We start from the raw sequence: 25,494 nt of genomic DNA on the forward strand, positions 1-25,494 counted from the left end.
TAGCTGCTCCCACTCTGTGACCTCATGTGTGTCCTCCCAGGGGTCAACTGGAATGTCCGTGGAAGTTATTTATATTAACTTCTAGAAAGAATTTGATAAAGTTCCTCATAACAGGCTGTTACCCAAAGTTGAAGTCCATGGAATTGAAATCAAATGATTGAGCTGGTTAGGAAATTGGCTGAGTGACAGGAGGCGGGGAGTAGGGAGAATGGGAGATGCTTTCATTGGCAGCATGCGTCCCACAGAATTAGTGTCGGTGCATCAACTCTTCACCATATTTGTTAATGACTCAGATGAAGGGATAGCAATCCACATATCCAAATTTGCCAATGACACAAAGATTGGCGGCATTGTAAAGAGTGTGGATGGAAGCAGAAAATTATAGGATATTACAGACAGTGAATGGGAAAAGCAGTGTCAAATGGGTTTCAATGTGGGTAAATGTGAGGTCCTCCACTTTGGGCCTAAAAACGAGAACATGGGGTCCTTTCTAGATGGTGAAAGATTAGAAGCAATGGGGTCCAAAGAGACAAGGTGGTCCAGGTACAGAGATTATTAAAATGTCATGAACAGGTACAAAAACTAATCAAAAAGGTTAATGAAATGCTGGCTTCCTATCTCGAGGGTTAGAACACAAAAGGGTAGAAGTCTGCTTCAATTAAGGCTGTTTAAATCACACCTGGAGTGACTGTGAGCCGTTCTGGGCACCACACCCTAGGAAGGATATATTGGCCTCAGAGGGAGTGCCGTGTGGATTGGTCAGAATGAGACCTGGACTCCAGAGGTTCAATTACAGGGAGAGATTTCACAAACTAGGATTGTATTCCCTGCAATTTAAAAGGTTAACACAGGATTTGAATGAAGTTTTAAGGGAAACAGATTGAGCAGATAGAGAGAGGCCATTTCTAAGTCTAAGACTAGGGGGCAGAGTCTCAAAATGAGAGCCAGACCTTTCAAGAGTGAAATTAGGAAACACTTTTACACGCAAAGGGTGATCAATTTTTATTTTTAAATCTGAGATCGATAGTTTTTGATAACAAACGTATTAAGGGATATGGGGCAAAAGGTGTGTGGAATTAGGTCACGCTCCAGCAATGATCTCATTGAGTGATGGAACAGGCTTGAGGGGCTGAATGACCTCTTCCTGCTCCTGTCATGGCTCCCTCATATTTCTCATCTCCATCTGCTCCTCGGTGTCATCACCCAGAAACACACCTTCTGTTTTCACACATATGCTGGTGCCAGCGGCTCTACCTCAGCACCTCTTCTGTCAATCTCTCATCGCTACACACTCCAATCCCTAGTCACTGACTTCATCCATCTCCCTGCCCAGCTCTGGGCACTGATCCAGAGTGTTCACAACCTTGCTGTCATGTTTGATCTAGAGATGGGTTGTTAACCACATATTCACACCGTCACTAAGAGCATCTGTTGTCACCTTGGCAACGTCACCCAGCTTCACCCTGTCTCAGCTGCTCCTGCTGCTGGAAAGCCCGTTTTGTGCCTTTTTTACCTGTGGACTGGACTATTCCAGCGCTCTCCTGGCTGGCCTCTCATGGGAGAATGGTAATGGGCAGACGGTAGCATCATGGTGATGCCACAGGATCTGTAATCCAGAAGCCCAGACTAATGCTCTGGGGACAGGGGTTCAAATCCCACCCTGGCAGCTGGGGGAATTTGAATTCAGTTAATTAATCAATCTGGAATTGAAAACTAATCTCAGTGATGGTGACCATGAAACCATTGTCGATTGTTGTAAAAACCCATCTGGGTCACTAATGTCCTTTAGGGAAGGAAACCTGCTGTCCTTACCTGGTCTGGTCTACATGTGACTCCAGACCCACAGCAATGTGGTTGACTCTTAACTGCCCCTGAAACGGCCGAGCAAGCTGCTCAGTTCAAGGGCAATTAGGGATGGGCAACAAATGCTGACCTTACCAGTGACACCCACATCCCATAGATGAATAAAAAAACATTTCTACCTCCTGCAAAACTTGAGCTCATCCAAATTTGAACCAAGTCACATTCAATCAACCATGACCCTGATCTGACAACACCTCAATTTTAAAATTCTCATCCTTGTTTTCTAATCTCTCCATGGTCTCCCCTCTCCCTATCTCTGTGATCTCCTCCAGCCCCACAATCCTCTAACTCTGGCCTCTCAAGCATTCCTGAGTTTAATCGCTCCACTATTGGCAGCCATGCCTTCAGCTCCCTGGGTTCCAAGCTCTGGAATTCCCTCCCTAAACCTCTCCACCTCTCTACCTCACATTCCTCATTTAAGACAATCTTTAGAAGCTACCTCTTTGACCATTGATCATCTGAGCTAATATCTCCCTCTGTGCCTCAGGGTCATGTTTTGATTAATGATGCTCCTGTGAAGCACCTTGGGATGTTTTAGTATATTATGGTCACTATACAAATGCAAGTTGCTGTTGGATCACTTCACCCTGTAAGGTACAGGGTTAATGGGATTCACAGACTGGCCTGTTTGCACTCTCGAACTGAAGACTGTCGAGCACTCGAAGGGTTAATGATCTTCTCCGTTCTGTCTTAATGCTGTTAACAGCTCCAGCTGTTTCTTTCACTGTCTCAGTGTTCCACCTCATCACTGTGACTGCTATCTCCAGCTGTTCGTGCTGTAAGTTAGACTGCTGAGTTTGCTCTGGTCTAGGGAGCGTGTCTCCACGATCGAGAAGTGGAGGGGTCTGGCTGCTGCTGAGGGACTCCTTTCTCTGGCAGAGAGGTAACTGCAGCTGAGGGGGATCCAGGCAGCAAATCAGCTGCTGTCCGAGGCCCAGGGCTGTGTCCAATCTCCAATCGCCTCCACAGCCAGGATCGCTCCCTGCAGCTGGGAAAATAGTGGGAGCTCCGGGAGGCTGAGTGGAATCTGGGTGACCCGGTTGGATCGAGCGGGAGCTCTGACAGATCAGGTTGGAATCGAGTGGCTGGTCTCGGAGGTCGAGTAGGGATCGAGTGGCTGAAAGAGAGATCGAGAAGGGTTCGGACACCCCTGAGGGACTGAGCTGGGATCAAGTAGAAGTTCATAGATTGAACAGGGATCGAGTGACAGTTCCAGGGGATCAGGCTGGGATTGAACAGGGATCGAGTGACCGCTCCAGGGGATCAGGCTGGGATTGAACAGGGATGGGGTGACTGCTCCAGGGGATCAGGCTGGGATTGAACAGGGATGGGGTGATAGGGATGGAGTGACAGGGATCAAGTGACAGCTCCAGAGGATCAGGCTGGGATTGAACAGGGATCGAGTGACCGCTCCAGGGGATCAGGCTGGGATTGAACAGGGATGGGGTGATAGGGATGGAGTGACAGGGATCAAGTGACAGCTCCAGAGGATCAGGCTGGGATTGAACAGGGATCGAGTGACCGCTCCAGGGGATCAGGCTGGGATTGAACAGGGATCGAGTGACCGCTCCAGGGGATCAGGCTGGGATTGAACAGGGATGGGGTGATAGGGATGGAGTGACAGGGATCAAGTGACAGCTCCAGAGGATCAGGCTGGGATTGAACAGGGATCGAGTGACCGCTCCAGGGGATCAGGCTGGGATTGAACAGGGATGGGGTGATAGGGATGGAGTGACAGGGATCAAGTGACAGCTCCAGAGGATCAGGCTGGGATTGAACAGGGATCGAGTGACCGCTCCAGGGGATCAGGCTGGGATTGAACAGGGATGGGGTGACTGCTCCAGGGGATCAGGCTGGGATTGAACAGGGATCGAGTGACAGGGATCGAGTGACAGCTCCAGGGGATCAGGCTGGGATTGAACAGGGATCGAGTGACAGGGATCGAGTGACAGCTCCAGGGGATCAGGCTGGGATTGAACAGGGATCGAGTGACAGGGATCGAGTGACAGTTCCAGGGGATCAGGCTGGGATTGAACAGGGATCGAGTGACAGTTCCAGGGGATCAGGCTGGGATTGAACAGGGATCGAGTGACCGCTCCAGGGGATCAGGCTGGGATTGAACAGGGATCGAGTGACCGCTCCAGGGGATCAGGCTGGGATTGAACAGGGATGGGGTGACTGCTCCAGGGGATCAGGCTGGGATTGAACAGGGATGGGGTGATAGGGATGGAGTGACAGGGATCAAGTGACAGCTCCAGAGGATCAGGCTGGGATTGAACAGGGATCGAGTGACCGCTCCAGGGGATCAGGCTGGGATTGAACAGGGATCGAGTGACCGCTCCAGGGGATCAGGCTGGGATTGAACAGGGATCGAGTGACCGCTCCAGGGGATCAGGCTGGGATTGAACAGGGATGGGGTGACTGCTCCAGGGGATCAGGCTGGGATTGAACAGGGATGGGGTGACTGCTCCAGGGGATCAGGCTGGGATTGAACAGGGATGGGGTGACTGCTCCAGGGGATCAGGCTGGGATTGAACAGGGATCGAGTGACCGCTCCAGGGGATCAGGCTGGGATTGAACAGGGATCGAGTGACCGCTCCAGGGGATCAGGCTGGGATTGAACAGGGATGGGGTGACAGTTCCAGGGGATCAGGCTGGGATTGAACAGGGATCGAGTGACCGCTCCAGGGGATCAGGCTGGGATTGAACAGGGATCGAGTGACCGCTCCAGGGGATCAGGCTGGGATTGAACAGGGATCGAGTGACCGCTCCAGGGGATCAGGCTGGGATTGAACAGGGATGGGGTGATAGGGATGGAGTGACAGGGATCAAGTGACAGCTCCAGAGGATCAGGCTGGGATTGAACAGGGATCGAGTGACAGCTCCAGGGGATCAGGCTGGGATTGAACAGGGATCGAGTGACAGGGATCGAGTGACAGCTCCAGGGGATCAGGCTGGGATTGAGCAGGAATCGAGTGACAGGGATCGAGTGACAGGGATCAAGTGACAGCTCCAGGGGATCAGGCTGAGATTGAACAGGGATGGGGTGACTGCTCCAGGGGATCAGGCTGGGATTGAACAGGGATGGGGTGATAGGGATGGAGTGACAGGGATCAAGTGACAGCTCCAGAGGATCAGGCTGGGATTGAACAGGGATCGAGTGACCGCTCCAGGGGATCAGGCTGGGATTGAACAGGGATGGGGTGATAGGGATGGAGTGACAGGGATCAAGTGACAGCTCCAGAGGATCAGGCTGGGATTGAACAGGGATCGAGTGACCGCTCCAGGGGATCAGGCTGGGATTGAACAGGGATGGGGTGACTGCTCCAGGGGATCAGGCTGGGATTGAACAGGGATCGAGTGACAGGGATCGAGTGACAGCTCCAGGGGATCAGGCTGGGATTGAACAGGGATCGAGTGACAGGGATCGAGTGACAGCTCCAGGGGATCAGGCTGGGATTGAACAGGGATCGAGTGACAGGGATCGAGTGACAGTTCCAGGGGATCAGGCTGGGATTGAACAGGGATCGAGTGACAGTTCCAGGGGATCAGGCTGGGATTGAACAGGGATCGAGTGACCGCTCCAGGGGATCAGGCTGGGATTGAACAGGGATCGAGTGACCGCTCCAGGGGATCAGGCTGGGATTGAACAGGGATGGGGTGACTGCTCCAGGGGATCAGGCTGGGATTGAACAGGGATGGGGTGATAGGGATGGAGTGACAGGGATCAAGTGACAGCTCCAGAGGATCAGGCTGGGATTGAACAGGGATCGAGTGACAGTTCCAGGGGATCAGGCTGGGATTGAACAGGGATGGGGTGACAGTTCCAGGGGATCAGGCTGGGATTGAACAGGGATCGAGTGACCGCTCCAGGGGATCAGGCTGGGATTGAACAGGGATCGAGTGACCGCTCCAGGGGATCAGGCTGGGATTGAACAGGGATCGAGTGACCGCTCCAGGGGATCAGGCTGGGATTGAACAGGGATGGGGTGATAGGGATGGAGTGACAGGGATCAAGTGACAGCTCCAGAGGATCAGGCTGGGATTGAACAGGGATCGAGTGACAGCTCCAGGGGATCAGGCTGGGATTGAACAGGGATCGAGTGACAGGGATCGAGTGACAGCTCCAGGGGATCAGGCTGGGATTGAGCAGGAATCGAGTGACAGGGATCGAGTGACAGGGATCAAGTGACAGCTCCAGGGGATCAGGCTGGGATTGAACAGGGATGGGGTGACTGCTCCAGGGGATCAGGCTGGGATTGAACAGGGATGGGGTGATAGGGATGGAGTGACAGGGATCAAGTGACAGCTCCAGAGGATCAGGCTGGGATTGAACAGGGATCGAGTGACCGCTCCAGGGGATCAGGCTGGGATTGAACAGGGATGGGGTGACTGCTCCAGGGGATCAGGCTGGGATTGAACAGGGATCGAGTGACAGGGATCGAGTGACAGCTCCAGGGGATCAGGCTGGGATTGAGCAGGAATCGAGTGACAGGGATCGAGTGACAGGGATCAAGTGACAGCTCCAGGGGATCCGGCTGGGACTGAACAGGGATCGAGTGACAGGGATCGAGTGACAGCTCAGTCTTCACACAGCATCTTCTGAAAGTGATTGGTTTTTATCCAGTTGCTAGGAAGTGGATTGAGGAATGATTTTGTGATCAGGAGTTGAGAGGGAGGAAGTGATGGCGACCAGTGGACGGGACACTCCCTATCTGGATGGGTCACAGGGAGGTTCTGAGAGTCGGAGTGCGAGGCTGAAACATGGAGTCAGGATCTCCAGCCTGTTGGCACACGAGGTAGGTTCACATCTGCTGAGGGAGGAATTGCCCTGAAACCCCTCAGTTAGTGTTTGAAGAGATGTGAATATTCAGCTGAAAGGATGGAATTCCTGACTTTATAAAAGCAAACTGCATATCAGCCCTAACCCTGGGTCCTTGAATCAGTGCAGAGCCACTTTGTCACCTCCACCGCTCTCCTCATGTGCACAGACTCTTGGGGTCTTTGCACGACTTAGTGTAAGAGCCAATGAACTGTCTCTCTAGACTGAATCAGCAACGTTTAATTGTCCCTTTTGTTAATTCTCCTTATTCATTATTACACCTTTCCCTTCTGTTTGCTGCACAATGAAATACATGGAGTGGCTTTCTGTGTGTGTGTGGCTCTGCGTTGACTGTCAGGCACTCGTTCCAGACCTTGTGGATGAGGCTTCTCTCTATAAAGCATCTGGATACAGGAGCCAGTGCCTCCTGTGCAGTTTTATTCTGAGCAATGTGTCATCTGAGGAAGAACTTTATTTACGTAGTGAGTTGCAATGACCTGGAACCCGCTGCACACAAAGATAGAAGGGTAGACGATGAATGATTTCAAAAGGAACTTGAGGGAAATGAACCCTCAGAACAACAGGGATAGAGCGGGGGGAACAGGACTGATTGGATTGCTCTACAGAGAGCCGGCATGGTCTCAATGGGCTGAATCCTTCCTTTTTTTTATTCACTAAGGGGATGACTGGGCCAGCATTTATTGCCCATCCCTAGTTACCCTTGAGAAGGTGGTGGTGAGCTGCTGCCTTGAACTGCTGTAGTCCATGTGGTGTAGGTACACCCACAGTGCTGTTGCTGTGCTATAATGACTCTCTTTTGGCTTTACTTTGTGTTGTAAAAGGATTAAATATAGTTGCCGGTCAAAAAAATGTAGATTAAAAATATTCCTGTCTTTGCCCCATAACTTTAGATCCACGGCAACTACCTTTTAAAAATGAAATGCCAATGGAGGGTTTCCAATAGACAGGGTGATGGCCACTGATATGTTTTACAAATTTCACATTTTGCACTAATCTCTCCAGGAGCCCAGAATGCTCCTCATCAACCAAACTTTAACTTTTAGCAGGATTTTTAATCTTTGATAAGAAAGCTGTGCAAATTGTTTGTGCAGCTTTAAGACAATTTGTTTTTTTCCCCTCTCTGCTTCTTATTATCTGATATTATTAATATTAGTCTAATATTCTGATTAAAAACATTAGGTTTTGTTAAGGGGGTACAATAATACCCTGATTGGATAAACTGTAGATCCACTATCTTTCCAAGCAAAATTGTTTTATCATGTTCCATGTCCGATTTGATTTACGCCTTTTCATATGTGTACTCAACAACAAAGGTATCTCACAAGAGAGTACACTAATATTTATAAAGTAGCTACTCTACATGGGATTACAACTCCCTTTAATGTGCTGTCATCACCAAACTTAAACAAATAGCATTTTTATATTCCTTAACCTTGCATGAATCCTCACCTGTTAGTCAATCAAAATGAAATTTTAACCAGTCTTGCCCAACATGCTGTTGAAGTGTAAGTACTATCGAGTACGGCACAGTTAAAGGAGACCATCACCAAGCCTAAAACTCCATTACAGCACTAAAACCCCTCCTGAGTCAGGATAATTTCTTTGGATTCATCATTATCATTGTCCTTTTACGATGAATTATCTTCATCATGAGCCATTTTAAGGACCCTGGCTCTCTGCTTTGGGCAATTCACTGATACTACGAATCACGCCTGAAGCACCTGTTACCGGTTCCTTGGATATTCCTAGAATCTAGTCACCTATTATTGCTGTTACAATTCTGCCTTTTGCTGTAATAGCCAAATTTTCAAAAAGTGTTTTCATCCTCATTCTGCCTGAATTTAATCCTTCAGTTTTAATGACCCCCGTGTGCAGTTTCATTGTGCTCACTAATCGCTGTGTCACTGTGAAAGGTCCCATTTCTTCAATGAAGGCTGAGGGGAATGATTTTAAGTCAGCAAACATCTAACCCACTAGGGTCTCCCTCTCTTCACAGAATCACACACTGCAGAAGAGGCCCTTCGGCCCATCGAGTCTACACCGACACGTGAGAAACACCTGACCTACCTACCTAATCCCATTGACCAGCACTTGGCCCATAGCCTTGAATATTATGATGTGCCAAGTGCTCATCCAGGTACTTTTTAAAGGATGTGAGGCAACCCGCCTCCAACACCCTCCCAGGCAGCGCATTCCAGACCATCACCACCCTCTGGGTAAAAAGGTTTTTTCTCATATCCCCCCTAAACCTCCTGCCCCTCACCTTGAACGTATGTCCCCTCATGACTGACCCTTCAACTAAGGGGAACAGCTGCTCCCTATCCACCCTGTCCATGCCCCTCATAATCTTGTACACCTCGATCAGGTCTCCCCTCAGTCTTCTCTACTCCAACAAAAACAACCCAAGTCTATCCAACCTCTCTTCATAACTTAAATGTTTCATCCCAGGCAACATCCTGGTGAATCTCCTCTGCACCCTCGCCAGTGCAATCACATCCTTCCTATAAGGTGGTGATCAGAACTGCACGCAGTGCTCCAGCTGTGGCCTCACCAAGGTTCTATACAACTCCAACATGACCTCCCTACTTTTGTAATCTATGCCTCGATTGATAAAGGCAAGTGTCCCATTTGCCTTTTCACCACCCCACTAACATGCCCCTCCACCTTCAGAGATCTATGGACACACACGCCAAGGTCCCTTTGTTCCTCAGAACTTCCTAGTGTCATGCCGTTCATTGAATACTTCCTTGTCAAATTACTCCTTCCAAAGTGTATCACCTCACACTTTTCAAGGGTAAATTCCATCTGCCACTTATCTGCCCGTTTGACCATCCCATCTATATCTTCCTGTAGCCCAAGACACTAAACCTCACTGTTAACACCCGGCCAATCTTTGTATCATCCGCAAACTTACTAATCCTACCCCCCACATAGTCATCTATGTCGTTTATATAAATTACAAATAATAGGGGACCCAGCACAGATCCCTGTGGTACGCCACTGGACGCTGGCTTCCAGTCACTAAAGCATCCTTCTGTCATCACCCTCTGTCTCCTACAACTAAGCCAATTTGTAATCCTCCTCATCAAATTACCCTGTATCCAATGTGCATTTGTCTTCTTTATAAGTCTCCCTTGTGGGACCTTGTCAAAGGCTTTACTGAAATCCATATAAACTACATCAACTGCACTACCCTCATCTACACACCTGGACACCTCCTCAAAAAATTCAATCAAATTTGTTAGGCATGACCTCCCTCTGACAAAGCCATGCTGACTATCCCTGATCAAACCTTGCCTCTCCAAGTGGAGATGGACACACTCCTTCAGAAATTACTCCAATACTTTCCCTACCACTGACGTGAGACTCACTGGACTGTAGTTCCCTGGCTTATCTCTACAACCCTTCTTAAATAGCGGAACCACATTAGCTGTTCTCCAGTCCTCTGGCACCTCCCCTGTGGTCAGAGAGGAATTAAAAATTTGGGTCAGAGCCCCTGTGATCTCCTCCCTTGCCTCCCTCAGCAGTCTGGGACACAAATCATCTGGACCTGGAGATTTGTCCACTTTTAACCTTGCCAACACCTCCAATACCTTGTTGCTCCCTATATTTTGAGGGCACAACACCCGTTAGAACCAGGAGTCTGTCCATATGAGACACCTTAGCGCAATCCACCATTTAAATGCTAATACTGATCCAGGGATTCCCAGATTGAATTCTGTCAATCTTTTATAAAATCTTTTAAAGTCCATTATATATTTCTCCATAGATTGTTTTCTGAAATCTATTAATGTTGGACCATGTCTCATAAGCAATTAACAAATTTCCTTTCTTGTAGATTTCATCCAAAAACTTGAACCGAAGACCAAAACTTTCCTCAAGCTTTAACTGATAGACAACCAGCTCACAGAGTCTTTTAGTTAAGAACAAAGAAAAGTACAGCACAGGAACAGGCCCTTCGGCCCTCCAAGCCTGCGCCGATTATATTGCCCGTCAACTAAAACATTTCGCACTTCCGGGGTCCGTATCCCTCTATTCCCATCCTATTCATGTATTTGTCAAGCTGCCTCTTAAACACCACTATCGTACCTGCTTCCACCACCTCCTCTGGCAGCGAATTCCAGACACTCACTACCCTCTGTGTAAAAAACTTGCCCTGCACATCTCCTCTATAGTTTTCTCCTATCACCTTAAATCTATGTCCCCTAGTAATTGACTCTTCCACCCTGAGAAAAAGCTTCTGTCTATCTACTCTGTTCATGCCACTCATAATTTTGTAAACTTCTATCAAGTCGCCATTTACTGTATAATTCCTGCCTGTATTAGACCTTCTAAAATGCATTACCTCGCATTTGTCCAGATTAAACTCCATCTGACATTTCTCCGCCCAAGTCTCCAACTGATCTATATCCTGTTGTATCCTTTGACAATCCTCTTCACTATCTGCAACTCCTCCAACCTTAGTGATGTCTGCAAACTTACTAATTAGCCCAGTTACATTTTCCTCCAAATCATTTCTGTATACTACAAACAGCAAAGGTCCCAGCACTGATCCCTGTGGAACTGCACTACTCACAGCTCTCCATTCAGAAAAACACCCTTCCACTGCTACCCTCTGTCTTCTGTGACCAAGCCAATTCTGGATCCATCTTGCCAGCTCACCTCTGATCCCTTTACCTGATAGACAACCAGCTTACAGAGTATTTTATTTCTGATTTTACACCTTGGAGCATGTGACAATGCCGGGATGATACCTTGTCTCCTCTTGCTGGGGATGTAACCCATGTCCACATATCTATTTCATTCTTTCACATAGTCAAAGGGGAGGCGATGGGGTAGTGGTATTGTCGCTGGACTAGTAATCTAGACCCAGGGTAATGCTTTGGGGACCCGGATTCAAATCACATCAAAGCAGATGGTGAAATTTGAATTCAATGGAGTTAAAAGATGACCATGAAACTATTGTCCATTGTTGCAAAAGCCATCTGGTTCACTAATGTTCTTTAGGGAAAGAAATCTGCCATCCTTACCTGGTCTGGCCTACATATGACTCCAGACCTACACCAATGTGGTTGACTCTTAAAAATGCCCTCTGAAATTGCCTAGCAAGACACTCAGTTCTCAAGAACAATAAACGCTGGCCCAGCCGGTGATGCCTGCATCCCATGAACAGATAAATTAGTACATGGCACGATTGTCCTGAACAATCCTGTCTGCCATTTTCCACATTGGCTACTAGGATGAATATTTTGTCTCCGTGTTTACAAAGGAAAGGGAGGATGTAGATATAGTAGTCCCGGAGGAACACTGCGAGATATTGGACGGGATAGTCATAAAGAGAGAGGAAGTACTGGAAGGGTTGAAATCCTTGAAAGTTGATAAGTCACCAGGGCCAGATGGATTGTTTCCGAGGCTGCTGAAGGAAATCAGGGAGGAGATAGCAGATGCTCTGAGGATGATTTTCCAATCTTCACTAGATACAGGGGAGGTACAGGAGGACTGGAGAAATGCAAACGTAGTTCCATTGTTTAAAAAGGGATCAAAGGAAATGCCAAACAATTATAGATCAGTTAGTCTTACATCAGTGGTGAGCAAATTAGTAGAATCAATCCTGAGAGATAGGATTAACTGTCATGTGGAAAGGCATGGACTAGTCAGGGATGGTCAGCATGGATTTGTTTAAGGAGTTCTTGCCTCACAAGTTTGATTGAATTCTTTGAGGAAGTGACAAGAAGGGTTGATGAAGGTAGTGCAGTGGATGTTGTGTACATGGATTTGAGCAAGGCATTTGACAAGGTCCCACATGGCAGATTGGTCAGGAAAGTAAAAGCCCATGGGAATCAGGGTAATGTGGCAAACTGGATAAAAGGTTGGCTTTGTAACAGGAAACAAAGGGTAATGGTTGATGGATGCCCTTGCGAGTGGAAAGTTATCTCAAGTGGTGTTCCACAGGGCTCGGTGTTGGGACCCTTGCTGTTTGTGTTATATATTAACGATTTGGAGGTGAACGTGGGGGCACGATTGGGAAATTTGCAGATGACACAAACATTGGCCGAGTAGTGGATAGTGTAGAGGATAGCCATAATCTCCAAAACGATATAGTTGGGTTGGTGGAGTGGGCGGTAAAGTGGCAGATGGATTTTAACATAGAGAAGTGTGAGGTCATACATTTAGGGAGGTCAGTTACAGGGATTACACAATAAATGGGAATATACTAAGAGGGGTAGATGCAGTGGGAAATCTTGGCGTACAAGTACACAGGTCCCTGAAGACAGTGGTTCAAGTAGACAAGGTTGTAAAGAAGGCATTTGGAATGCTCTCCTTCATTGGCAGAGGTATAGAATACAAAAGCAAGGATATAATGTTAGAATTGTATAAAACACTGGTGAGGCCACAACTGGAGTATTGTGTGCAGTTCTGGTCACCACATTACAGGAAGGATGTAATAACTCTGGAGAGAGTGAAGAGGAGGTTTAAAGAATGTTACCAGGGTTAGAAAAGTGTAGCTACGAGGAGAGATTGGATAGGTTGGGGTTATTTTCCTTAGAACAAAGAAGCCTGAGAGGTGACTTGATTGAGATGTACAAAATTATGAGGGGAATAGATAGAGCGGACGGAATAAAATTGTTTCCCTTGGTGGAGAATTCTAGAACCAGGGGACATAGATTCAAGATAAGTGGCAGAAGGTGAAGGGGGGACATGAGGAAGGACTTTTTTACATAGAGGATAGTGGGTGTCTGGAATTCACTGCCTAAGTTGGTGGTAGAGGCAGAAACTCTAAACTCTTTTAAAAAGTACCTGGATCTGCACCTAAAGTGCTGTAAGCTGCAGGGCTATGGGCCGGGGTGCAGGAAGGTGGGATTAGAAAGGGCGCCTGGGTGTCCTCAGGCTGGCATGGACAAGATGGGCCGAATGGCCTCCTTCTGTGCTGCAACTTTTCTATGGTTCTATGCTTGTAGTTTTCAGTCTGACCTTTTTCTTTTAGTTTCCAACCTTCAACTGTAGGCAACTGATGCTATTGTCCTGGTCAATGGTGCGGAAGGAGAGAACTGACCTCCTGAACCATAAACCAGAGTTTTAGCTTAGAATTATTTGAGGAAGAAACAAACCATATACACAAAGGGGAATGTGTAGAAGTGGCTTATTTGGATTCCGAAAAATTATTAAGGTGCCACATCAAAGATCATTATGCAAAATAAGAGCTCATGGTGTAGGGGTTAACATATTACAATGGACGGAAGATTGGTCACTTTTAAGTTGGCAGCTGATATTACTGGAATGCTACAGACCTCAACTATTTGCAACCTCCATCAATGAGTTGGATGCAGGGGCTGAAGGTATGGTTGCTACATTTGCTAATGAAACAAAGATAGGGAATTGTGAAGAGGACATGAGGAGGACCCAAAGGGATTCAAGTAGGTTAAAGAAGTGGGCAAAAATTTGGCAGGTGGAGTAAAATATGGGAAAATGTGAACTTGTCCACTTTGGCAGGAAGAATAGAAATGGAGAACATATTTTGAATGGAGAGAGATTGCAGAACTTGGTACAGAGGGATCTGGGTGTCCTGGTACATGAATCAGGAAAGGTTCGTTTGCAGGTACAGCAAGTGATTAGGAAGGCAAATGGAATGTTATTGTTTATTACAAGGGGAATGGAATATAAAAGAAGGGAAGTTTTACTGCAGCTGTACAGGGCCTTGGTGAGACCACATCTGGAAAACTGTGTACAGCTTTGGTCTCCTTACATATAAATATATAATTGACAATAGAAGCAGTTCAGAGAAGGTTCATTCAACTGAGTCCTTGGATGAAGGGCTTATCTTATGAGGAAGGATTTTACAGCTTGGGCCTGTATCCATTGGAGTTTAGAAGATTTACAGATGACCTTATTGAAACATACAAGATCCCGAGGGGACTTGACCAGGAGGGTGTCTCCCCCTATGGGAGACAGTAGAACTAAGCGACACAGTTTAATAATAAGGGGCCTCCCGTTTTAAGACAGAGGTAAGGAGAATTTTGTTCTCTCAGAGAGTTGTGAATCTTTGCAATTATCAGCCCTGGAATGCAGTGAAGGCTGGATCACTGAATACACCCAAGGCTGAGTTCAATAGGTTTTTGATCAACATGGGAGTGGAGGATTATGGGAGGCAGACAGGAGAATGAAAGCTGAGACCACAGCCAGAGCAGGAGTCACCTTATTGAATGGTGCAGCACGCTGGAAAGGTGAGATGGTCTACTCCTACTCCTCATTCTTGTGTTTAAAGAACTCCACATGAATCATCAATTAATGTCCATCGCCTGCATACCGATAAACACAATTAATATGAAATAAACAGTGTAGAGGGAGCTTTACTCTCTAACCCCGTGCTGTACCTGTCCTGGGAGTGTTTGATGGGGACAGTGTAGAGGGAGGTTTACTCTGTATCTAACACCGTGCTGTCCCTGTCCTGGGAGTGTTTGATGGGGACAGCGTAGAGGGTGCTTTACTCTGTATGTAACCCCGTGCTGTACCTGTCCTGGGAGTGTTTGATGGAGCCAGTGTAGAGGGAGATTTACTCTGTATCTAACCCCGTGCTGTACCTGTTTTTTGCTTTTATCTTGGATTTCCAGCATGTGCAGTTTTTTGCTTCTATCCTCAGAGTGTTTGATGTGTTGACAGTGTAGAGGGAGATTAAATTTTTTTTTTATTCGTTCATGGGATGTGCGCTTCGCTGGTTGGGCCAGCATTTATTGCCCATCCCTAGTTGCCCTTGAGAAGGCGGTGGTGAGCTGCCTTCTTGAACCGCTGCAGTCCATGTGGTGTAGGTACACCCACAGTGCTGTTAGGGAGGGACTTGCAGGATTTTGACCCAGCGACAGTGAAGGAACGGCCGATATATTTCCAAGTCAGGATGGTGAGTGACTTGGAGGGGAACTTCCAGATGGTGGTGTTCCCATGTGTCTGCTGCCCTTGTCCTTCTAGATGGTAGTGGTTATGGGTTTGGAAGGTGCTGTCGAAGGAGCCTTGGTGAATCCCTGCAGTGCATCTTGTAGATGGTACACACTGCTGCTACTGTGCGTCAGTGGTGGAGAGAGTGAATGTTTGTGGATGTGATACCAATCAAGCGGGCTTCTTTGTCCTGGATGGTGTCAAGCTTCTTGAGTATTGTGGGAGCTGCACTCATCCAGGCAAGTGGAGAATATTCCATCACACCCCGGACTTGTGCCTTGTGGATGGTGGACAGGCTTTGGGGAGACAGGAGTTGAGTTACTTGTCGCAGGATTCCTAACCTCTGACCTGCTCTTGTAGTCACAGTATTTATATGGCTAGTCCAGTTCAGTTTCTGGTTAATGGTAACCCCCAGGATGTTGATAGTGGGGGATTCAGTGATGGTAATGCCATTGAACATCAAGGGGCGTTAATTAGATTCTCTCTTGTTGGAGATGGTCATTGTCTGGCACTTGTGTGGTGCCAAAGTTACTTGCCACTTGTCAGCTCAAGCCTGGATATTGTCCAGGTCTTGCTGCATTTGGACATGGACTGCTTCAGTATCTGAGGAGTCGCGAATGGTGCTGAACATTGTGCAATCATCAGCGAACATCCCCACTTCTGACCTTATGATGGAAGGAAGGTCATTGATGAAGCAGCTGAAGATGGTTGGGCCGAGGACACTACCCTGAGGAACTCTTACAGTGATGTCCTGGAGCTTAGATGCCTGAGCTCAGTTGTAGTTGGTTAGTGTATTGTGGACAGTTCCAGCCTCCATATCGAGGCACTGGAGAAGGAGCGGAAAAGATTGACACGGATGGTGTTGAAATGGAGAGGCTGTAATGATCAGGAAACTTGGCAGCAGGTTCACCTCTTAGGATCAGCGGAAATTGAAGATCCAGCTGCTGGGTCTCTTTGTGATTATGAAATACTTTGCGTCGAGTGATGTGGAGAAAATGTTGTGTGGTGGATCCTAAACTCGAAGCCACCAGTTTAAGATAGTCACTAAGAGAATTCAGGAGGAAATTCTTTCCGCAGAGTGTGGTGGATGTGGAATTACCACCCAGTCGGAGTGGTTGAGATAAATAGTAGATTATTTAGCGGCAGAACTGGATAGACAGATGGGATAGAGGGGATGCTGCCGGGAGGAGGTTATTGTGCAGCATAAAGATCATCCTGAATCTGTTCGAGTGACTGATCTGTTTTGGAGTTCCGCTTTGTATTTTCCAGTGATGCTATGGTAACTTGTCTGGTTGAGAAAGTTGAGGATTGAAAGAAACGGAGAGATTCTGGGCATGTGGGGTTGAAGTAAAGGAATTGGAGAGTCTGATTGGGCTGCAGTTCATTTCCTGTCTCCTGCCAAGTTATATTCAAAGTGTATGTTTTACACTGAATACTAACCCTGGCCTCCTCTGATACAACCCCCCAGCCACTCTAATCAGTCCTGTTATTAACATCCCCAAAGAGGAATGGCCCACACTGCAGCACTTCTGGTTCGAGCTCAGTTTTGGGTTCCTGACATCAGCCACAGATGTTTTATCAGGATGATTGCGAGCTGCCTGATGACAAGTGGAGGAGTCGACGAAGATTGATTGTTTCAGATTATTGTTGTACACAGAGGAATGTGTGGCTGCGGAGACGGAGAGGCAGGATGAGAATCAGCCAGGGCTACGTCATTCAGCCAAGTCCTGGAGAGTAATTAAAGGGAAACATCTGGATTCTTGCCAGCTGTTAGTGGAGACAGCGACACAGAATTCCAGATCCTGTCACCATAAATCATCATCTACTCTGTCAGTAATCACATGGAACAACACACAGTAAAATCCAAATCATTTCACCAACTTCACAGACAGCGAGAAGAGGCAGAAAATCCTACTTGAAGGAAGAGAGTCTGGGAGAAACCCTGACAAACTCATCTCACATTCAGCATCATTATCCAGCTTTACCCAGGCTGGGTCTCTGATCTCTGGACATTAACCCCTGGAGGTGTAAGCTGTGGCTCACCAGCTGACCAGGAGCTACTGTCAGAGGGTCAGTGCTGAAGCAGTGCTGCACTGTCAGAGAGTCAGTACTGAGGGAGTGCTGCACTGTCAGAGGATCAGTGCTGAAGCAGTGCTGCACTGTCAGAGGATCAGTGCTGAAGCAGTGCTGCACTGTCAGAGGATCAGTACCGAGGGAATGCTGCACTGTCAGAGGATCAGTACCGAGGGAATGCTGCACTGTCAGAGGGTCAGTACTGAGGGAGTGCTGCACTGTCAGAGGGTCAGCGCTGAGGAAGTGCTGCACTGTCGGAGGGTCAGCACTGAGGGAGTGCTGCACTGTCGGAGGGTCAGCGCTGAGGGAGTGCAGGACTGTCAGAGGGTCAGCGCTGAGGGAGTGCTGCACTTTCGGAAGGTCAGTACTGAGGGAGTGCTGCACTGTCCGAGTGTCAGTACTGAGGGAGCACTGCACTCTTGGAAGGTCAGTACTGAGGGAGCACTGCACTCTTGGAGGGTCAGTACTGAGGGAGTACTGCACTGTTGGATGGTCAGTACTGAGGGAGTACTGCACTGTCGGAGGGTCAGTACTGAGGGAGCGCTGCATTGTTGGACGGTCAGTACTGAGGGAGTGCTGCACTGTTGGAGAGTCAATACCGAGGGAGTGCTGCACTGTCGGAGGGTCAGTGCTGAGGGAGAACATGTCAGAACAGCACCGTAACATCCCTTGTCCAATGGGTTAGCAGCAGAAAGAGCCGTACAAACCTTTAAAACCGGCAGGAAGAAACTATAGAGATAATGTTGGAAACACACGTTTCAGGATGTCTGTTCAGTTATTTTACAATTCCTTCTGCGACCTTTGGTTTAAAACCTTCAGAACTGTTAATCAAGCGGTGACTTCATATAAGATTGAGTCTTGTGTCCCCTAATTTAGAGGGGAACTTGGAGAGAAACCAGGGGAGTCAGAAAGTGAATAAAAAGGCTGAGAGTTTACTGTGGGAGGGATACTTTTTGTATGAAATTTTGCAACTGGACCGAGCTGGATTCCTGGTAAAATCGTCTCTGATTCAGGACCTTTATCTTATCAGGTAGAAGTGGAAACATGTGTTAGGAAATATGTGGATCATCTCACAAGTCAAGAAACTCTCTAATAACCAGTTACTCCACCCGAAATCAAAGTCCCTGAGGTGCCAGATCGACCAAGAATGGACATACCTGAACTGCCAGTGTCCAGGGATGTCCCTGAGGCTGCAGTTCCTGTGCATGTCGATCCAGTGGAAGAACATCCAGGTGCAGAGTTGCGCCAGTTTACCCGAATCCGAAAACCTCCTCAAAGACTAAATTTATAATGGCACGAATTATACATAATAGGGGTTAAGATGTTTTTATAAAAAAGAGGGTAAAACAAATTAAAGGGGGAGGAATGTGGTAATTGTAAGCTAAACCATTTCTTACTGTTATGGGATCATGTGACTGTACAGACGAATCAGCCCTAAGCACAGGGAATCTAAGAGGTGGAGCTTTTTAACCTTGTTCTTGGAACAAGTATTTAGCCTTACCAGGACCCTGTAAATTAAGTTTACTGTTTCTTACAAAAAACTACTCCTGCTTTCCAAGCTTATTACAGTCGGCGTTTGTTTATTGTGGTGGGTTTGGGAGTTCAGTTGGGTTTTGTTTATTCGGTGGTTTTGGAAGTTGGATTGGGGTGTGTTGGATTGGGGTGTGTTGGATTGGAGTGTGTGTTTGGGAGTTGGGGTTTATTTATGGGGTGGGTTTGGGAGTTGGCTTGGGGTTTGTTGGGTTGGGAGTTGGATTGGGTGTGTTGGATTGGAGTGTGTTGGATTGGAGTGTGTGTTTGGGAGTTGGGGTTTATTTATTGAGACGGGTTTGGGAGTTGGATTGGGGTTTGTTGGGTTGGGGTTTGGGAGTTGGATTGGGGTGGGTTTGGGAATTGGATTGGGGTGTCTTGGATTGGGGCGTGTTGGATTGGAGTGTGTTGAATTGGGTATGAGTTTGGGAGCTGGAAATTATTTATTGAGATGGGTTTGGGAGTTGGATTGGGGTTTGCTGGGTTGGGATTTGGGAGTTGGATTGGGGTGTGTTGGATTGGGTATATGTTTTGGAGTTGGGGATTATTTATTGGGGTGGGTTTGGGAGTTGGGCTGAGGTTTGTTGTGTTGGGGTTTGGGAGTTGGATTGGGGTGGGTTTGGGAGTTGGATTGGGGTTTGTTGGGTTGGGGTTTGGGAGTTGGATTGGAGTGGGTTGGATTGGGTGTGTGTTTGGAAGTTGGGGATTATTTATTGGGATGGGTTTGGGAGTTGGATTGGGGTTTGTTGGGTTGGGGTTTGGGAGTTGGATTGGAGTGTGTTCGATTGGGTGTGTATTTTGGAGTTGGGGATTATTTATTGGGGTGGGTTTGGGAGTTGGGTTGAGGTTTGTTGGGTTGGAGTCTGGGAGTTGGATTGGGGTGGGTTTGGGAGTTGGATTGGGGTTTGTTGGGTTGGGGTTTGGGAGTTGGATTGGAGTGTGTTGGATTGGGTGTGTGTTTGGAAGTTGGGGATTTTTTATAGGGGTGGGTTTGGGAGTTGGGTTGAGAGTTGTTGGGTTGGGAGTTGGACTGGGGTTTGTTGGGATGGGTGTGTTTGGGAGTTGGGGTTTATTCATTGAGGTGAGTTTGGGAGTTCGATTAGGGTGGGTTTGGAAGTTGGATTAGGGTGGGTTTGGGAGTTGGATTGGGGTTTGGGTGTTGGATTGGGGTTTGATGGGTTGGGGTTTGGGAGTTGGATTGGGTATGTTTGGGAGTTGGGGTTTATTTATTGGCATGGGTTTGGGAGTTGGGTTGGGGTTTGGGAGTTGGATTGGGGTGGGTTTGGGAGTTGGATTGGGGTTTAGGAGTTGGATTGGGGTGGGTTTGGGAGTTGGATTGGGGTGGGTTTGGGAGTTGGATTGGGGTGGGTTTGGGAGTTGGATTAGGGTGTGTTGGGTTGGGGTTTGGGAGTTGGATTGGGGTGTGTTTGGGAGTTGGATTGGGATGTGTTGGATTGGGTGTGTGTTTGGGAGTTGGGGTTTATTTATTGGGGTGGGTTTGGGAGTTGGGTTGGGGTTTGGGAGTTGGATTGTTGTGGTTTTGGGAGTTGGATTGGGGTTTGGGAGTTGGATTGGGATGGGTTTGGGAGTTGGATTTGAGTATGTTGGATTGGGTGTGTGTTTGGGAGTTGGGGTTTATTTATTGCAATGGGTTTGGGAGTTGGATTGGAGTGTGTTGGTTTGGGTGTGTGTTTGGGAGTTGAGGTTTATTCATTGAGGTGGGTTTGGGAGTTGGATTGGGGTTTGGGTGTTGGATTGGGGTTTATTTATGGGGTGTGTTTGGGAGTTGGATTGGGGTTTGTTGTTTTGGGATTTGGGAGTTTGATTGCGGTGGGTTTGGGAGTTGGATTGGGGTATGTTGGGTTGGGGTTTGGGAGTTGGATTGGAGTTTGTTGGATTGGGTGTGTGTTTTGGAGTTGGGGATTGTTTATTGGGGTGGGTTTTGGAGTTGGGTTGAGGTTTGTTGTGTTGGGGTTTGGGAGTTGGAATGGGGTGGGTTTGGGAGTTGGGTTGGGGTTTGTTGGGTTGGGGTTTCGGAGTTGGATTGGAGTGTGTTTGGGAGTTGGATTGGGGTGTGTTGGATTGGGTGTTTGTTTGGGAGTTGGGGTTTATTTATTCGGGTGGGTTTGGGAGTTGGGTTGGGGTTTGGGAGTTGGATTGTTGTGGTTTTGGGAGTTGGATTGGGGTTTGGGAGTTGGATTGGGATGGGTTTGGGAGTTGGATTTGAGTATGTTGGATTGGGTGTGTGTTTGGGAGTTGGGGTTTATTTATTGCAATGGGTTTGGGAGTTGGATTGGAGTGTGTTGGATTGGGTGTGTGTTTGGGAGTTGAGGTTTATTCATTGAGGTGGGTTTGGGAGTTGGATTGGGGTTTGGGTGTTGGATTGGGGTTTATTTATGGGGTGTGTTTGGGAGTTGGATTGGGGTTTGTTGTTTTGGGCTTTGGGAGTTTGATTGCGGTGGGTTTGGGAGTTGGATTGGGATTTGTTGGGTTGGGGTTTGGGAGTTGGATTGGAGTTTGTTGGATTGGGTGTGTGTTTTGGAGTTGGGGATTGTTTATTGGGGTGGGTTTTGGAGTTGGGTTGAGGTTTGTTGTGTTGGGGTTTGGGAGTTGGAATGGGGTGGGTTTGGGAGTTGGGTTGGGGTTTGTTGGGTTGGGGTTTCGGAGTTGGATTGGAGTGTGTTGGATTGGGTTTGTGTTTGGGAGTTGGGGATTTTTTATTGGGGTGGGTTTGGGAGTTGGGTTGAGGTTTGTTGGGTTGGGATTTGGGAGTTGGATTGGGGTTTATTTATGGGGTGGGTTTGTGAGTTGGATTGGGGTTTGTTGGGTTGGGTGTGTGTTTGGGAGTTGGGGGATATTTATTGGGGTGGGTTTGGGAGTTGGATTAGGGTGGGTTTGGGAATTGGATTAGGGTGGGTCTGGGAGTTGGATTGGGGTTTGGGAGTTGGATTGCGGTTTATTTATGGGGTGGGTTTGGGAGTTGGATTGGGGTTTGGGAGTTGGATTGGGGTGTTTTCGGGAGTTGGATTGGGGTGTGTTGGATTGGGTGTGTGTTTGGGAGTTGGGGTTTATTTATTGGGGTGGGTTTGGGAGTTGGGTTGGGATTTGGGAGTTGGATTGTTGTGGATTTGGGAGTTGGATTGGGGTTTGTTGGATAGGGTGTGGGTTTGTGAGTTGGGGTTTATTTATTGGGGTGGGTTTGGGAGTTGAGTTGGGGTTTGGGAGTTGGATTGTGGTTTGTTGGATTGGGTGTGTGTTTGGGAGTTGGGGTTTATTCATTGAGGTGAGTTTGGGAGTTGGATTGCGGTGTGTTGGATTGGGTGTGTGTTTGGGAGTTGGGGTTTATTTATTGGGGTGGGTTTGGGAGTTGGGTTGGGGTTTGGGAGTTGGATTGGGTGTGCGTTTGGGAGTTGAGGTTTATTCATTGAGGTGGGTTTGGGAGTTGGTTTGGGGTTTGGGTGTTGGATTGGGGTTTATTTATGGGATGGGTTTGGGAGTTGGATTGGGGTTTGTTGGGTTGGGGTTTGGGAATTTGATTGAGGTGGGTTTGGGAGTTGGATTGGGGTGGGTTTGGGAGTTGGATTGGGGTGGGTTTGGGAGTTGGATTGGAGTGTGTTGGATTGTGGTGTGTTTGGGAGTTGAGATTTATTCATTGAGGTGGGTTTGGGAGTTGGTTTGGGGTTTGGGTGTTGGATTGGGGTTTATTTATGGGGTGGGTTTGGGAGTTGGATTGGGGTTTGTTGGGTTGGGGTTTGGGAATTTGATTGAGGTGGGTTTGGGAGTTGGATTGGGGTGGGTTTGGGAGTTGGATTGGGGTGGGTTTGGGAGTTAGATTGGGGTGTGTTGGATCGGGTGTGTGTTTGGGAGTTGGAGTTTATTTATTGGTGTGGGTTTGGGAGTTGGGTTGGGATTTGGGAGTTGGATTGGGGTTTATTGATGGGATGAGTTTGGGATTTGGATTGGGGTTGGTTGGGTAGGGGTTTGGGAGTTGGATTGGGGTGTGTTTTGGAGTTGGATTGGGGTGTGTTGGATTGGGTGTGTGTTTGGGAGTTGGGGTTTATTTATTGGGGTGGGTTTGGGAGTTGGGTTGGGGTTTGTGAGTTGGATTGGGTGTGTGTTTGGGAGTTGAGGTTTATTCATTGAGGTGGGTTTGGGAGTTGGATTGGTGTGTGTTGGATTGGGTGTGCGTTTGGGAGTTGGGGTTTATTTATTGGGGTGGGTTTGGGAGTTGGGTTGGGGTTTGGGAGTTGGATTGGGTTGGGATTTGGGAGTTTGATTGGGGTAGGTTTGGGATTTGGATTGGGGTGGGTTTGGGAGTTGGATTGGGGTGGGTTTGTGAGTTGGATTGGGGTGTGTTGGATTGTGGTGTGTTTGAGAGTTGGGGTTTATTTATTGAGGTGGGTTTGTGAGTTGCGTTGGGGTTTGTTGGGTTGGGATTTGGGAGTTGGATTGGGGTAGGTTTGGGAGCTGGTTTGGGGTGTGTTGGATTGTGGTGTGTTTGGCAGTTGGGGTTTATTTATTGGAGTGGGTTTGTGAGTTGGGTTGGGGTTTGTTGGGTTGGGGTTTGGGAGTTGGATTGGGGTGTGTTGGATTGGGTGTGTGTTTGGGAGTTGGGGTTTTTTATTGGGGTTGGTTTGGGAGTTGGGTAGGGGTGGGTTTGGAAGTTGGATTGGGGTCTGTTGGATTGGGGTGTGTTTGGTGGTTTGGGTTGGGTTTTTTATGGTTTACTGCATTAAATTGATTTAATAAGTGACTGGAATCTTTTCTGATTGGCTATGATTCAGAGAATGGAGTAATTCTGCCTGTTATTCACTAAATAAGTTCCACGTATTTTGCACACAGGTCCTCTCACTGGGAGCTGACGTTCTGCCTGAATATAAACTCCAGGCTCCACGAATTCACAAATGGACCATTCTTCACTACAGTCCCTTCAAGGCAGTGTGGGATTGGTTGATCCTGCTCCTGGTTATTTACACTGCGATCTTCACTCCATATTCTGCTGCCTTCTTGTTGAATGACCAGGATGAGGTGAAACGCCGAGACTGTGGCTATTCCTGCAATCCCCTGAATGTTGTGGATCTGATTGTGGACATTATGTTTATCATAGACATTCTCATCAACTTCCGGACCACCTATGTGAACAGTAATGATGAAGTGGTCAGCCACCCTGGCAAGATAGCCATCCATTACTTCAAGGGCTGGTTCCTCATTGATATGGTGGCTGCGATTCCCTTTGATCTGCTCATCTTCCGTTCTGGCTCTGATGAGGTAAGAATTAGCGGAAAATAGATTCCAGGATTTTGCCCCTTTAGAACTCAAGACTTGGAGCAGTATTTGGCCATTCGGCCCCTCGAGCCTGCTCCGTCATTCAGTAAGATCATGGTTGATCTGATTGAGGCCTCAACTTCACTTTCCTGTCCACCCCGATACCCTTTGACTCCTTCATCAATCAAAAATCTACTTAACATCAGCCTTAAAAATATTCATTGACCCAGCCTCCACTGCTCTCCGGGGAAGAGAATTCAACAGACTCATGATCCTCTGAGAGACAAAAATTATCTGTAACTCTGTCTTAAATAGGAGATCCCTCATTTCTAAGCAATGTCCCCTAGTTCTACATCCTTTCAGCATCTACTCTGCCAAGTCTCCTTGGGACCCTAAATGTTTCAATAAGATCACCTGTTACAACCGATGCAGTTGGTAAATCGGAGTTATTTAAAAATTCCAGGGGGAAACTTTAAACAACTGTCATAACCTATAATTTTAAGTGTTATGTTTGAGATGCGACTCTAAATTCAGGAATCAGACCCACCAGTTCTCGAGGTTTTACATTAAACTAAATGAAACATTTTATTAATTTACACAGGTTAAAATATATACACACATGGTTACAAATTACTACTATCATAACTTTTAACAAATTCCCAAACTAATCTCCATTAAGGCAACAACAACCCAGAGACTTAACCAAACACCAGGCAAAGCATTTTTGCCTTACAAATTCAAAATGAGGTTCCTTTCACTTTGGTTCCTGTGGAGCCAGTTAGATGCTTACAGCTGCCTTTTGATTTCACATTGCCTCTGCTCTGCACACCCGAAACTACTGAAGTTATACCTACCACCACTGATTGAACGTAAGTTCTCATTGTATCACCAACCTCTGAACTAAACCTCTCTAACAATAAAACCTCTTTCATAACACCAATTTTATTAGTAATATAAACATGTGGCTTGGGAGCTGATAGAAAGGTGTCACT

The 25,494-nt window shown here is 47.4% G+C and overlaps 1 protein-coding gene across 2 annotated transcripts in view; it reads left to right on the top strand.

Moving 5' to 3' along the window:
* Positions 1-25,494, top strand: part of LOC121279203 (potassium voltage-gated channel subfamily H member 6-like) — a 497,300-nt gene that overhangs the window by 118,972 nt on the left and 352,834 nt on the right. For both annotated transcript variants that reach the window (XM_041190225.1, XM_041190226.1), the window contains one exon: positions 24,080-24,505. In XM_041190225.1, coding sequence (XP_041046159.1) covers positions 24,080-24,505 — 426 coding nt within the window. The remainder of the gene's footprint in view (positions 1-24,079; positions 24,506-25,494) is intronic.

Source organism: Carcharodon carcharias, chromosome 6 (assembly GCF_017639515.1).
Source record: "Carcharodon carcharias isolate sCarCar2 chromosome 6, sCarCar2.pri, whole genome shotgun sequence".
In the NCBI taxonomy this organism is placed as follows: Eukaryota; Metazoa; Chordata; class Chondrichthyes; order Lamniformes; family Lamnidae; genus Carcharodon; species Carcharodon carcharias.